This window comes from Aspergillus glaucus (genome assembly GCF_001890805.1).
Source record: "Aspergillus glaucus CBS 516.65 unplaced genomic scaffold ASPGLscaffold_30, whole genome shotgun sequence".
NCBI classification, from domain to species: domain Eukaryota; kingdom Fungi; phylum Ascomycota; class Eurotiomycetes; order Eurotiales; family Aspergillaceae; genus Aspergillus; species Aspergillus glaucus.
In genome coordinates, this window is record NW_019170482.1 from 217,618 (window position 1) to 232,050 (window position 14,433).

The 14,433-nt window shown below is 50.6% G+C and overlaps 7 protein-coding genes across 7 annotated transcripts; 5 read left to right on the top strand and 2 right to left on the bottom strand.

Moving 5' to 3' along the window:
• Positions 1–330: 330 nt before the first annotated feature.
• ASPGLDRAFT_136704 (putative short-chain dehydrogenase/reductase family protein) lies at positions 331–1,287 on the top strand (the record flags this gene model as incomplete). The annotated part of the gene is made up of 1 exon (XM_022541471.1): positions 331–1,287. The coding sequence occupies one exon, from the start codon at positions 331–333 to the stop codon at positions 1,285–1,287; it is 957 nt and encodes a 318-aa protein (XP_022396264.1).
• A 709-nt stretch (positions 1,288–1,996) lies between these two features.
• On the top strand, positions 1,997–3,394 carry ASPGLDRAFT_70095 (TFIIH/NER complex subunit TFB4; the record flags this gene model as incomplete). The annotated part of the gene is made up of 3 exons (XM_022549441.1): positions 1,997–2,042; positions 2,100–3,173; positions 3,375–3,394. The coding sequence occupies 3 exons, from the start codon at positions 1,997–1,999 to the stop codon at positions 3,392–3,394; spliced, it is 1,140 nt and encodes a 379-aa protein (XP_022396265.1).
• Positions 3,395–3,668: 274 nt separating this feature from the next.
• ASPGLDRAFT_136674 (threonine aspartase 1) lies at positions 3,669–5,267 on the bottom strand (the record flags this gene model as incomplete). Its single annotated transcript, XM_022541466.1, has 5 exons — positions 3,669–3,782; positions 3,833–3,942; positions 3,997–4,854; positions 4,907–5,106; positions 5,161–5,267. 5 exons carry the CDS (start codon positions 5,265–5,267, stop codon positions 3,669–3,671), a joined length of 1,389 nt encoding a protein of 462 aa, XP_022396266.1.
• Positions 5,268–6,051: 784 nt separating this feature from the next.
• Positions 6,052–7,816, top strand: ASPGLDRAFT_52622 (actin-related protein 3). Its single transcript, XM_022547800.1, has 4 exons — positions 6,052–6,131; positions 6,202–6,224; positions 6,316–6,665; positions 6,768–7,816. The coding sequence occupies exons 1-4, from the start codon at positions 6,097–6,099 to the stop codon at positions 7,662–7,664; spliced, it is 1,305 nt and encodes a 434-aa protein (XP_022396267.1). The 5' UTR covers positions 6,052–6,096; the 3' UTR covers positions 7,665–7,816.
• A 2,624-nt stretch (positions 7,817–10,440) lies between these two features.
• Positions 10,441–11,451, top strand: ASPGLDRAFT_29821 (alpha/beta hydrolase; the record flags this gene model as incomplete). The annotated part of the gene is made up of 1 exon (XM_022543888.1): positions 10,441–11,451. One exon carries the CDS (start codon positions 10,441–10,443, stop codon positions 11,449–11,451), a length of 1,011 nt encoding a protein of 336 aa, XP_022396268.1.
• Positions 11,452–11,977: 526 nt separating this feature from the next.
• Positions 11,978–13,401, top strand: ASPGLDRAFT_52623 (tellurite-resistance/dicarboxylate transporter family protein). The gene has a single exon (XM_022547801.1). It carries the CDS (start codon positions 12,022–12,024, stop codon positions 13,012–13,014), a length of 993 nt encoding a protein of 330 aa, XP_022396269.1. The 5' UTR covers positions 11,978–12,021; the 3' UTR covers positions 13,015–13,401.
• A 116-nt stretch (positions 13,402–13,517) lies between these two features.
• On the bottom strand, positions 13,518–14,185 carry ASPGLDRAFT_39882 (uncharacterized protein; the record flags this gene model as incomplete). Its single annotated transcript, XM_022545139.1, has 3 exons — positions 13,518–13,700; positions 13,761–13,899; positions 13,962–14,185. 3 exons carry the CDS (start codon positions 14,183–14,185, stop codon positions 13,518–13,520), a joined length of 546 nt encoding a protein of 181 aa, XP_022396270.1.
• Between the last annotated feature and the right edge of the window lie 248 nt (positions 14,186–14,433).

The following is a 14,433-nucleotide window of genomic DNA, read 5'->3' on the forward strand; positions in this document are numbered from 1 at the left end:
TGCTCGTTATCCACTGTATGAACCTGGTTCCAATGTAGATCTAAATCCGACGTCATAAACTTTAGCATAAGCATGTGTCTGGGGCCTCCGCATCCTTCCGGCTTTCATGTACAATCAACTACCGGGGATAAATATACGCACCAGGATGGACTCCGCCAGCTTTGGGGCCCAGAGGCCGAGATATGCATGCATGCCGCAAAATGAACGGGTTGCACGACAGCTATAATTTGTGCTTCTTCGTTGCAGGGTGACCTCTGTTTCGAAGCTTTCATTCTCCTGTAATACTCACGTCAGCCCATTCCCAAATCTTCACGCCAACCTACAGCCACAATGGGATTCTTCTATTCGCAATTCCTCGTCAAACCGGAGTATCCAACCCAATCCTTCGCCGGCCAAATAGTCATCATCACCGGAGCCAACGTTGGTCTCGGCCTCGAAGCCGCACGGCACATCGCCCGACTACAAGCGGCCCAGGTAATTCTCGCTGTTCGGAACCCGGACGCCGGAGAAGCGGCGAAGCGATCAATTGAGCAAAGTACGGGCCGACCCGGCGTGTGCCAGGTTTGGCACTTGGATCTCGCATCGTTCGCCTCAGTGCAGAGTTTCGCGGACCGCGTCGCCCGGTTGCCACGGGTTGACTGTGTCGTAGCTAATGCCGCTATCGCGACGCCGACGTTCAAAGTCGCCGAAGGCCATGAACAGACTATCACCGTTAATGTGATTAGTACTATGCTCTTGGCTGTGCTTCTCCTCCCGAAGCTACGCGAGATAGCCAAGCAGCACCCGGAGAGCACACCACGGCTTACGGTCGTCGTAAGCGAGACTCACGCCTGGACCCCGTTCCCCGAATGGAAGTCCAGCAACACATTCCAAGCGCTCAAAGGCAAGGACACCGCGGATATGGAGAACCGCTACGCGACCTCGAAACTAATAGAAATCCTTCTCCTGCGGGAGATGGTGACCCGGATGTCGGGCTCCGGGGTTATCGTCAACATGGTGAACCCCGGGCTGTGCCACTCGAAGCTGGCGCGCGACATTGGCTGGGGGTTCTGGATGTTCAAGCAGCTTGTTGCTCGGTCGACGGAGGTCGGGAGTCGTACTTTGGTTGCCGGGGTTAGTGCCGGGCGTGGTAGTCATGGGATGTACATGACCGATGGCCGGGTCGCGGATGAGGCCTTGTCGGATTTTGTGCGCAGATCGGAGGGTAAGCAGGCACAGGAGAAGCTTTGGCGTGAGATTTCCGGGGTCTTGGAGGGTATCCATCCTGGTATCATGCAGATGGTATAGTCAATTCGGGAGACTTGCCGAATTTCATATCTTACCTGTATCTGATTGAGGCTGCATGTCAGAAATGCTATGCAATTGTTTGGAATTCGGCCTCCGTTGTTTCTGGCGTAATGTACAGAGTAGACACGATGCAAATCATTTTTTAAACCGTTATCCCACGTAGCCACGGAGAGCAACCCCCAGAAATCTTCTCATTTCATGATATAGATCTGGCATAGCTTCGCGACTACCAAGCCTCAACGCAATCATGAGAGTCCCATAGTCTACACCACCACCAAAGACCACTGTCCTCCTTTTCGGTCCCCATTTCCTCTCCTTCGACCTCGAAAACTTCCTCCAGGTACGCTCAACCGTCAACGATCCACAGTAACCCACATCGAATGCACCTGAATATTATGCAGAATAGATCACTTTAGCAAGATCTTAACGAGATCTCCTTGTTCACCAGAGACTTGACAAGACCATGACTATAGTCACGTGATACTTTTGCCAATCGAGTTATCGAGCTTCGCCGCAGATCAGAGCTTCATTCAACAACCGTTATCCCAGCTGGAAGCTATCTGGTCTTCACAGAGTCCCAGTACGCAAATCCTGAAACGGACTGCCCGGGGCTGTAACACCACCATAATGAAATGCTAGCCTAACCTCGAGATCGAGAACCGTGTCCGACACCACTGACCGCAGTTCCTCGACAATAAAAATACCCACCATGAATCCCATAGACGCAACAGAGCACTACGAAACGAGCACCCACGGTACCTCCTCCACCTCCTCTCTACCTCTCATTCCAAATAAGGATTCTAACGAAGCAGACCCCGCTCCCTCCCTCCTAACCATCATCCTCGACACAAACCCCCACGCCTGGTCCCTCCTCGAATCCTCCCTCCCCTTCTCCCAAGCCGTCGCCAACATCCTCGTCTTCATAAACGCGCACTTAGCATGTAACTACGCCAACGAAGTCGCCGTCGTCGTGTCGCATAGTCATCAGGCGTCGTGGCTGTATCCGACGGAGACACATAATGGTACGGATACGGATGGGGATGTTTCGATGGATCGGGACCGGAAGAATGAGCATGATGGACAAGCGCCAAACGGCCAGGTAAACAAATACGAACCCTTCCGTGTCGTCGAGGAACAAGTTACCCGGAATCTACGCCAGCTTCTCGAGTCAACACCTACCTCTACGCTCACGAGTACGACATCGACAATGATGGCCGGCGCGCTAACGCTCGCCCTCTCGCACATCAACCGTCGAACAATAGCCTGGTCCGAAGCGCACGGCGGCACAGGAGACCCCTCGCGCGCCTCCGGCGACGCAACAACAATGGGCTACAGCGGGAGCAAAGAAAGCGGCCCCGAAGGCGAATTGCAGTCCCGGATACTAGTCGTGAGTGTGAGCAGCTCAACGGACTCCGCGCACCAGTATATTCCTATTATGAATGGGATATTCGCGTGTCAGAGGTTGAGAATTCCGATTGATGTGTGCAAGTTGAGTGGGGATGCGGTGTTTTTGCAGCAGGCGTCGGATGCGACGAAGGGGGTTTATATGGCGTTGTCGGAGGCGAGGGGGTTGCTGCAGTATTTGATGATGGCGTTTTTGCCGGATCAGAGGTCAAGGAAACATCTTGTGCTGCCTACGCGTGTGGATGTGGATTTCCGGGCTGCTTGTTTCTGTCATCGACGCGTGGTGGATGTTGGATTTGTTTGCTCGATTTGTCTGAGTATCTTTTGCGAACCTCCGGAAAATGGCGACTGTTTGACCTGCGGTACACATCTCGAAATGGGTGACTACGGCGCAAAACCGGCCGTCGTGGCTCGCAAGAAGAAAAAGAAGAAGGCCCGTCCAAACGGGACGGCGGCTACACCAACTCCTACGCCAACACCAGGTCCTTGACCAGTTTTTATTACCGACATGATTGTATTCTATTTCGCTTCCAAAGATTAGGTGGCACGAAAACTGGAGCGGGTATTGCGGATAATAATAATATTCAAACACTACTGCTAGGGATTTGAATCAGGTTCATTAAAGCAGAAACACCCAAGAATCCTTTGGACGTGTCCAATTCGTACCCTGAATGTCATCTGAGAGAAATATCCACCACCGTGACTGACCAACCGTTGGAACACGCACGCACGCACGAACACCAATTTGCCATGTCAGCTGTTTCAGATGCTTAACATCTGGAGAAGGATCGCACACGATAAACGGATTCGAGACGCAGATCAAGACATCTATAGATAGAATCCATATTAGCCATGAATAGAAACAAAAGTAATAGAAACATACCACTGCGAACTCGATCCTGCCATGGAACTAGGGACTTTGTGCCTAAGGCAGCTGAGTCAATACTCTAGCTGTTATACAAGTGGTCGTAGAGCATTTACCTCTTGCGCCGACAAACACGACCACCCTGGGCGACATTACCGTGTCCCTTGGTATTGCGGGACATGACCGACACGGGCTTTCTGTCCTCGCTGTTCATCGAAGCAAGGGCCTATGTTTGGTCAGTCCCGTAGCACCATCTCAAAAAAGGGGCTGACTTACAAAAGACTCGGTGTTATGACCAAAGAAGAGGTAAATCCCGTCGACTGTCTTCTTAACCGCCATAATGCCGATTGCTCCTTCGCAATGGCTGCGCTTCACGCCGGGGTGTCCTGCAACAGTCAGCTATGATATGCCAACAGTAATGACTCAGAAAAGTGAAATACCAAGAAAGTCCGTGACTATCGACCCCTTCAGAGCCTCGTCTTCAGTGACCTCCTTGAACAGACCATCCTGGCACTTCCGTTGACTGTAGTAGATCCGCAATGCACAGGTGTTCGCTGCCATAGTTGTCGCAATATGCTCACCGGTTCCTGAGGTGACGGTAGCCACCTGTGCTTTCTCGGGATCACTGGGATCCGCAGGGATCACAGCGGTACCTATACCCAATAGTGCAGCAGGCCCAACTCGACCAGGATGTTTCATGCCAATGCCGCCTGAAGACGACCCTGCAGCAATATTTCCAAAGCTATCGACTGCTATTGCTCCCACCGTATCAGAGACATCATCTGCGTCATCACCGCTGCGCAAGTTTGGAATGAGAGAGTCTGGCAAGGCGTCCATATCCATAGTTTGTTGGATTTTTGCGCTACTGGCTTCTCCAGAAACGTGATCCTGGACTTGACTTTGAAAAGAACCAGGTGGAAGCCCCGGGAAGTTTGCTTGATCGGCATTAGAGGTCACAGGAGTTGCTATACTTGAAGGCGTAGTGAGCAATGGGCCCGGATTGTATTGTAGCGGATGACGAATGTGCCGATCATTGAGGTTGTTCTGATTCTGTTGTGGCCCAGCTTTCTTCTTTGCAACCATCTCCACATGTCTTAGTTCACAGCTCCAGCGTTTCCATCGTTGTTTTGCTCCTTCTGCGATGAGGGCGTCATGGTGGAGAACGGGCAGTCGATTTTCATAGGCGAAATCAGTCGCTCCTGATCCAACGAGGAAATTCGGAGGTACTCTGTGCAAGGACAACGGATTTGACGAGGCGTCAAGAATAACACGCGCGAGGGATATTGGATTTTTGACGTCTGCCAAAGTGAGACTTAAGGCCAACAACTGAGGATAAGAGGCAACACTTACGAGAAACTGCACCGGCTGCACCACTTCTCCCCTCGTGGTCGATAATGGCGGCGTCACATTCGACCTTCCCATCTAGTGTGAGGTTGCTGCCATAACCCGAGTTGGTGATTTCCGAGTCCTCCAACAGCATGATAGCAAGTTCGACTGCGTCCACAGCAGAACCACCGTTCTTTAGCAGGGCCATTGCTGCTTTTGCAGCGCTGCTGAAAGTTAGAAAGCTTCAGTGGGGGAATCACGGATGGGACAGTACTCACTTCTCGCAGGCCTCCAGGTGGGATCGCTCATTGTGGTGGCTGTGGTAACCGGCCCCAGCGTGGACGAAGATGGCAGAGATATCACCACTCTTCCGTAGTCGACTCATGATGACTGTTGGTGGATGGAGAGGATGAATGGTCGTCTAGGGTCGAGTAGCTGTAGAGTATAGTCGAGGACAGAGGGTGGCCTCGAGTTGAGAAGTAGAGAGGTCGAGTATCATTCACTGTGACATAATAGGCTTCATTGGTTTGTGGCTGGACTGGCAAGACAGAGAGCGAGGCGAGAGGACACGCGGGGTTTCTGGACGAAGTGCCAGAGAGAAGATGATCAGAATCCCGAGGACTGAACGAAGAATAGAGATAGAAATAGCTCTAAAAAGAGAGTGCAGATTCTAGGTGATGGTATTATACAGAAGGACTGGCTAAGGTGCGAATGCAGAGAAGAGAAGAAAGAGAATAAATTGTAGAAGAAAAAAGTAGTTTAAAGGTGAATTCCTTGAACGAAGAGTGAAGGAGAGACTAGAGAAGTACCTTCCTCATTTTCAGGTGTAGAAATTGACTGCACAGGAAGAGGCAGTTGCCCTCAAGTATTGTCCACCATTGCTGAGTCAGTTCCAGCTGACAAATAGCTCTATAGCAGTTCTATGGTCTATTCCCACTATACGCCAGATTTTCCCAAAATGGCATATATGAAGCCGCAAATAATGCATCTCGTGCCGTCCGGGGAGAAACTCACATGACGTGGCTTGGCACCGCCCCAGCGATACCGACTGCGAGTCCCCGCTAGTACTGTCTACTTCTACTCCTCTTCCTGTGTTTTCCCAATACTCTTTTGCTCTCTTTATTTAATTCTACTACATCTCTGTCTATATCGCACAGGTTTCTCTTCACCGCTGGTTCCGGAGGAAGAAGCGACACCCTCGTCCCTAATCAACCATGGCGTCCCAAACCCCAGCCGTTGTCATGGACAAGTACGTTGTTTGCTGCGATTCTGACTCTTTTTCATTACACTCGAATTGACTGACATTTTCCACCATATAGCGGTACTGGATACTCGAAGCTTGGTAAGTCCCATCAAAATATCGCAATCCCGCACCCTTAACAATACGGAGGAAAGCTACGGGGAGCTCCAAACTGACCACGTATGTTGACTAGGTTTCGCCGGTAACGACTCGCCTTCGTTCGTCTTCCCTACCGCAATTGCCAACAAAACCGGTTCCGGAGGGTCTTCCAGACCCGCCGTTTCAAACAAGCCATCGTTCCTGTCTGGTGGTGGTGGTGGGGCAAGCTCCAACCTGTCAGTGAAGCGTGGCGCGGAGGACTTGGATTACTCTATTGGAGATGAAGCTTTGGCTGCTGCCAACGGCCCTGGATACGACCTCAAGTATCCTATTCGTCATGGTCAGATTGAGAATTGGGACTCGATGGAACGGTTCTGGTCCAAGTCGATCTTCAAGTACCTCCGGGTTGAGCCCGAGGACCACTACTTCCTTCTTACTGAGCCGGTACGATCTTTCCTCACCATACTGCTCTTTATTTTGTCGGCCTCTACAGTTGAAATTTGGGGTTGTGAGTTGAAGGCATAGCTAACAGTAGCGTGGTGACAGCCCCTGAATCCCCCCGAGAACCGTGAGAACACCGCCGAGATCATGTTCGAGTCGTTCAACTGCGCTGGTCTCTACATCGCCGTCCAGGCCGTCCTTGCGCTGGCTGCATCCTGGACGTCCTCGAAAGTGACCGACCGATCTCTGACCGGAACTGTCATCGACTCCGGTGACGGTGTGACCCATGTTATCCCCGTCGCGGAAGGCTACGTCATCGGTTCCTCCATTAAGAGTATACCCGTTGCCGGTCGAGACATCACCTACTTCGTGCAGAGCTTGCTTCGTGACCGTGGCGAGCCCGACAGCAGCTTGAAGACCGCAGAGAAGGTCAAGGAGGAATACTGCTACGTGAGCCCCGACATTGTCAAGGAATTTGCCCGCTACGACCGCGAGCCCGACCGCTTCCTGCAGCACACCGTCAACTCCCCCAACGGCCGAACGGTCAACATCGACATTGGGTACGAACGCTTCCTGGCACCCGAAATCTTCTTTAACCCCGAAATCTACTCGTCCGACTTCCTGACCCCCCTGCCCACCGTCGTCGACGGCGTTATCCAATCCTCCCCGATTGATGTTCGGAGAGGTCTCTACAAGAACATTGTTCTGTCCGGAGGATCGACCCTATACAAGGACTTTGGCCGGCGTTTACAGCGTGATATCCGTCACTTGGTGGATGCTCGCCTTCGCGCTTCGGAGGCGCGCAGCGGAGGAGCCCGGAGTGGTGGTTTGGATGTGGCCGTCGTGACGCACAAGCGGCAGAGGCACGGTCCTTGGTTCGGAGGTAGTTTGCTGGGCCAGACGCCTGAATTCCGGAGTTACTGCCACACCAAAGCAGAGTACGACGAGATTGGTCCCAGCATTGTCCGCAGATTCGCTTTGCTTGGTGGCCCTGGTACTTAGTTTAGATCCGACGTGCAGCGCGTTACTAGCCTTGTGTTTCTATTACTTGTCTGTCCATAGTTTATTAAGTGTTTCTTTCATATCAGCTCTATTGTCATACAATCGCGAAAATAGAGAAAAGGAATTGCTTTAATAGATCATTGCCCCCACAACCAGGTACAGTATTCGATGTAGCTTGGCTCTTTTCTCCATACTGGACCTACCAAAACCTAATTCACAATCTCATCATGAACCCAAATTGAGCAAGCTACCGGCTGCAGAAAGCGATGAATCGACTTGAAACTAAAAGCACTCACAAATCATCCTGATCAAGCACAGCTTGAGATTCACGGTCAACTGGGACCTCGTCTCCCATCTCGAAAGGACCAACGACCACACCTGTGGCCCATGCAGATGCAGAGTGGATCGAGGACGATATAACGTTCCTCCAGACGTGACGCCGCTTCTCGGAGGTAAGCATAGTTTGTATAATAGGCCTGTTCTGTCCAGTTTGTCATCAGTGGCCCTGTCCTCTTCACTCCTAGTAACAGCCTATATTTCCTCATGCCGATTTGTTCTTTTTCCTCGTCGGGGCAGCTGGAGGTGCATCGCAAGACCATTACACAGTAAAGGTCTGGTCTGGTTAGAGATCGTTTCGGTGTGCAACAGCGTCTTTATCACTGTGGGAGTTCTTGCATGTCTTCTCCCATAGCAACCGAAATTTCTAATGTCTATGCCGTTGGTGAAAGGTGTGCGCAATGTGAGCATGTTATCAGCCATCACTACCCATCAACTCTGTGTATCCAACATTCATGGGTTTTATGATACTGCTCGCTTGTGATTCTTTAACCAGGCGACCGGAGCAGGATCAATCTCGATGGCCTCCATGATCGGTGGACAAGATGAGACTGCGTACATAGTTTCACACATGATATCAATATCTACAAGAAATCTCGACCAGGAAAAGGAAACCCGCATTGTGACTTTGGGCGGCTTTTCTGACACGGTGGACTGCATATTTGTCGGATGCCATCGCGGTTTGTTCTTTGTATGGAAGACGGTTTTTCTGTGAGAGTTCGATTTGTTGTCACCTAAGATAGTATCCAAAAACACCTCATATTGTGATGGGCGATGGTTGCTTTGATGATCCATATTATGGGCGTTGATACAGCTATTGCATATCGCCCATTGCCATTATCCTTGTTCTTGAGCTCTCGAACCACGATGCTCCTAATCTGTATACCTTCTTTTGGTATTTGGAACTGGCGGAAGACGACATATCGTTCTTGTAACATTTTCACTTGAGCCCCTGTCAGCTCTCCTGTGCGTCTTATGGCTTTTGTACGAAAACCAATTTCTGTCGACCGAAGCGTGCTAGGAAACAATCGAAGACCATCGAATATAAGCTTGTGATGCTTTCCGACAGCGCATTAAACAACCCAGTAAAAAGGCTTTTGTTGCAAGACAGGAATTGTATCGGACCCGCTTTCAAGTGCGACATCTCTTGATGTCATCGGAAGATCTCGTTTCACAAGTCATGAAGATATTGGTAACGGAAATAATATCATATTAGTTTCAAACACAATCAGACCAGCCGTTTACCATGACTGTCGATAGTAGATAGCAAGCTAGAGGGGGTGTAGTCCTTCAGATAGTCCTTCCAATAGGTACAGTGTTCCTTCCAATAAAGAATAATACCGGAGAACTCACATACAAATGAGAAGCAGGGAGTGGGGGCACAGCCTGGGGTAGGAAAGTACATGAAAGATGCTTTTGTTTGAGTTGTCAATGGACGTCACCTGCAGTGGGAATGTAGGGCAGACTTGTGATGAGATGGAAACCTGACAGCATCAATATAGATAGGAAGATAAAACCCCCGAAGGTAGGATGAGAGGCGGCGGAACAAGTCCCTTAGTCTCAAAACATCGGCAGCAGAAGACACTAAGACATGCAAGGTATATAGCTGAGTGTCTGTTTACCTGAACCGGACACTTGCGAGTTCGCTTCCTCTCTTGGGTCATGCTGGCCTCTCGAATTCGTGCGAGGAATCTTCGCATTCAATGCTTTCTGCGGAGAAACGAACATGTGTCGTCTGCGTAATGGATGCATATAAATCTGCTGTTTATCAGCAATTCCCTGCCCCCAATATTCGCTCTCTGGGTTGCAAAAAAGGGCATTATATTGATGTGTGCGTAGTTCTTCCATTCTAGTCTGTACTGGGAAGCGCTTCGGAGTGGGATCAACGATCCTTGGTGGCCGTCGTAAAGACGCACTGTGGGAAAAGGCATCCAAAAAGGACCAAGAGCATAGTACGTGGAAGTTCAGGAAATCAAGACAAGGATCTGCCACATGTCCTGCATAACACGTTACACGCTTCGGCTTCGACAAAAAGTAAGTTCGTTCCCAGTCAGTCCGACTTCTCTTCCCCAATAACACCGGATAGCCGCAGTATCCAGAAAGAAGCCGATTACAATCTCATGATCTTGGAGAATACGATTGGAACAGAATATAGACAAAACACACGTTAATAGCAGGCCCTGAAAGGAGTGAAGCACTCAGAATGCATTAGTCCTGGTAGGAAAGTGATTGACCTATGAAGGCTGGCATTCACTAGTTCAAAGTTATGCCATTTTGTGAATGCACCGTCTATCAGGTTCCTTGGTTAACGTCACATTCCGTCGTGATAGGGTATGATGTCAGATACAATGGTTATATAGAGCCAGCTATCTACAGGGCTGAGTAGTATCTCATCTTATATCTGCTACAGCTCAATTGATCAATTGCAGAGATTCGCACCATGTCCCCAATCCGCATCCCGAAAACGGGCACCCGAACAGCCCTAGACCCCCAAATCCAAACATTCCTCACCCAAAACTCCTCCCTCCAACTAGGAGGCACCGATTTCCTCGCCGAGCGCAAACACCACACCCAAGTCTTCGCCTTCCACAACCATCCCCCAATCCTCCAAGCTTCAATTGATTATGCTGAGTTCACGGCAATCCGCGGCCCTCACGGAACGATCCCAATTCGTGTGTTTTACCCCAGAAGCGGCGAGAAGCAGAAACAGACGCGAGATGCCGCTGCATTAATCTACTTCCACGGTGGAGGCTACACAGTCGGGACGGTGGATGAGTTTGAGAACGGCCTTCGGATACTGGCGGAGGAAAGTGGTGCGCAGGTCTACGCGGTCGAGTACCGATTAGCCCCCGAATGGCAGTTCCCAACACAGCTAGATGAATACCAAGCGGTTCTGGAATGGGTTGAGGGTAAAGGCGGGGCAGAACGAGGAGTCAACCCCCAACGAGTCTGCGGCGGAGGCGACAGCGCCGGAGGAAACATGACCGCCGTGATGGCCTTACGCGTTAAAGATGGCAAGGGAGGCAAAGCGAAACCCATGCGCGCCCAGATTTTACTATACCCCGAAGCGCGAATCCCATTTGATACACCAGCAGCGTCGGAAAATAACTCGGGGATCTACTTGGAGTGCAATGGGATCTTCTCGTTCGCGCATCACTATCTCCCCCGTGGAACGCCGCCGTCGCATCGGTATATCTCGCCCGGGATGCAGCCTATCTCGTCGTTACGGGATCTACCGGCAGCTGCGATCTACACTAATGGGTTCGATCCGTTGCGCGATGTCGGGGTGGAGTATGCGTCCAAGTTAGACGAGGCGGGTAATCAGGTGGTGTGGCATCATTTCGATACGCTGCCGCATGGGTTCTTGCAGATGGCGCCGTGGAGTGAGAAGGCTATGGAGGCGACAAAGCAGGTTGCTAATGATTTGAGAGAGCTGGCGTATGGAAAGTAACTGCACTTTGTATATGTTCAACGTACTCCTGTATATAAACTGCCGATCCGACTGATATGACGTCATATGTGCTTAGCCCTAGTAGTCGTTCATCCATGGAATCTCCCATTTTTGTCTACTTTGAAGTTATATAGGGGTAGCAGGTCTCTGTAAATACATGCACACTATACACTGGACATCGGTTGATTGATAACTGTATACAAAATGCACGTGTTTCCTCGTGTCTTGACATCATGTGTCGTCATATTAAAACAAGTGGATACCGAGCAGAAACAAGACAAAATTATCCGGTGCACAACTAACAGCCACCATGAATAAAAAGGACCAATTGTACAAAACCTACTGCGTGTCTGTTAGCCTTGAAACCTCAAGGATCCCACCATGACCGGCCGCGTATCTATTGGACAGCGCATCCGCCAGGTCTCTTGGGGCTGGTACGCCAGCTCTATGAGTACCGGGGGCATTGCACTCCTTCTGAACCAAACACCGCATCAATTCACGGGCCTTCATATTATTGGAAAGATTGTGTTTGTCCTGAACCTGGTCGTGTTTTCATCGATAAGCATCGCAATGGGCATTCGGTTCATCAGCAAGCCGTCGACGCTGAAGGAATCATTCCAGAGCCCGCAGGAAACACATTTCTTCCCGACTTGTGTGCTGGCAATTGCGACGATTATCATGGGTATTTCATCGTACGGCACATCATCTTGCGGGCCGTGGTTACTGGTAGCACTGCGCGTGCTGTTCTGGCTGTACGTCGCCATCGCGATAGTCGTCGCGATTTTCCACAACTGGTACCTCTACCACTCGCGCATGGCCAATTGGCAAACCTTTGCACTCCTTCGACTCCTGCCCTCATTTCCTGCAATGCTGTCAGGAACCATGGCATCGGTGCTCACGTCCAACCAACCCGTACACCACGCAAAACCGATGCTCATCGGCGGAACGACACTACAAGGTTTCGGCTTCCTCATGTCCCTCCTAGTATACGCCGAGTACGTCTTCCGCGCAAACAAAGACGGCCTACCCAAACCCCTCGAACGACCCGAGATGTTCATCGCCGTCGGCCCCTGGAGCTTCACAGCAGTCGCCCTGATCGGCATGGCCCAAGTCGCCGTGGAAAAATGGCCCCAGCGCTACATAATCTCCGTCGCAGACACCTCTTCCTCCTCACCAACCTCGGTATCCGCAGCAGATATCGCACTAGTAATGGCAACCCTCTCCGCAGTCTTCATGTGGATGATGGCGTTCTTCTTCTTCTGCATCGCGGCCATTAGCACCATTGCCGCGTGCCGAGTGTTCAAAGGGAAGGGGAAAGGGGAGCTGGGGATGTCGATGGCGTGGTGGAGCATGGTGTTCCCGAATACGGGGTTTACGTTAGCAACGATTGATATTGGGGAGGCGTTGCAGTCGGAGGGGATATTGTGGGTTACGAGTGTGATGACTGTTTTGCAGGTAACGGCTTGGTTGAGTGTTGCTGTTGGGATGATTTGGGGGGTTTGGAATAGGGAGTTGTTGTGGCCGGTTGAGGTGGAGGACGATGATGATGGGAAGGGTAGATGAGGTTGTCTTTGATTGTGTTTTATTTGTTTCTATATTTTGTTTTATGTTGGTGTAAATATTTGCTTTTGCATGTTATATATCCATAGAATTGCATGTTCATGTCCAGATATTTCATGTTCCATGTACTGGATCGCTGAAAGAGGAGATCTGACCACATCGCGGAATGGTTCCCCTGGTAGAAAATTGGTGCCCGATACGCTTGATGACATGAAAAAACCTGCCAGCATGCCAATTTGGAAACTCCCACATAGAGGATCGCAGGTTCTGAGCTCCCGAGAAAATGAATTTTCACGGCAACCTTCGCTGTGCGGTGTTAGGTGCAAAAACGCCTGTTTGAATTTGCCCTGAGCGTCCGGATAGGATGCGTCCGAACGCAACTCGTCCCCTTCGCAACGATTATTTCGAGGATGGCTCCAAAGGTTGAATGCACCATTTAACCGCTGTTGTGAGTATCATCACGAATCGCCGCTGAGTAAATGGGGAATGTTAATGAATGGGCGTGATCAATTGGTAGCGCGCACGCTGATTACGAATGCTTCTTGGTCGACCCACGTAGTGGTGGACACCTGGCGACTGCTCTCGATCGCCTGGCCGAGAAGCTCAGCGACTTCCTGTCCTAATATGTTCTTGCAATAGCCCTCCTTCCAGTTCCCCACGAGCATCCGCGCGGCGTGGCGTCGCTTGGCCTGATAACACATGTGAGCAGTGGTCTAAGATTTTAGTTCTCTACAGCGGAGATTACTTACTTCGAACGAAATGACGGGGATCTCGTCAAATCTGCGAGAACCTGAAATCCATCTCCCATGAATAAGAAAACCACTGCCGTCGCTCTTCGCAATGACCGGGCTTCTTTGCCCGAGCCAATTACGCATTGGCTGGGATCCTCTGCTCTTAGACAGGTTTAGTCACTATCACACGCAAGAAGGGAAGACTGATGAGGGACATACGTCGAGAGATAGTATGTGTACTTTGTAGTCTGGACGGACGGGAAGTTGTCATGGTTGTGGATCGGGCCAATGAGGTTTCCAAGCGATACTCGGGTAACCTCCTCGTTTTTGTCTTCATCAGACTTTGATGAATATTCCGAGTCGGGGCTGGCGTCCCAAGCGTAGGATGTGGTGCCCTCGACATGGCCTGAACGAGTTTCTCCAAGAGTTTTTCCAAGAGCCATCCTTCAGAATTGCCATAAATATAATAACGATCGCTGTATCGGTATGCTGTATGAGCGTCTCTCCAGGTTTGATGCTCAATGGGTCGGTCGTTAAACCTGAATAATCATTTGCGGGGTCAGCGTTGAGGTTGACTGCTGTCGTGTGAAAATTGCCAGCAAAAATGACAAAACAAGTGCAGAGTAGGCAGCACTAAGCGCAACCAATAAAGAAAATGACTAAGAAATACCTTGAGCCCAGAATGTCGGTG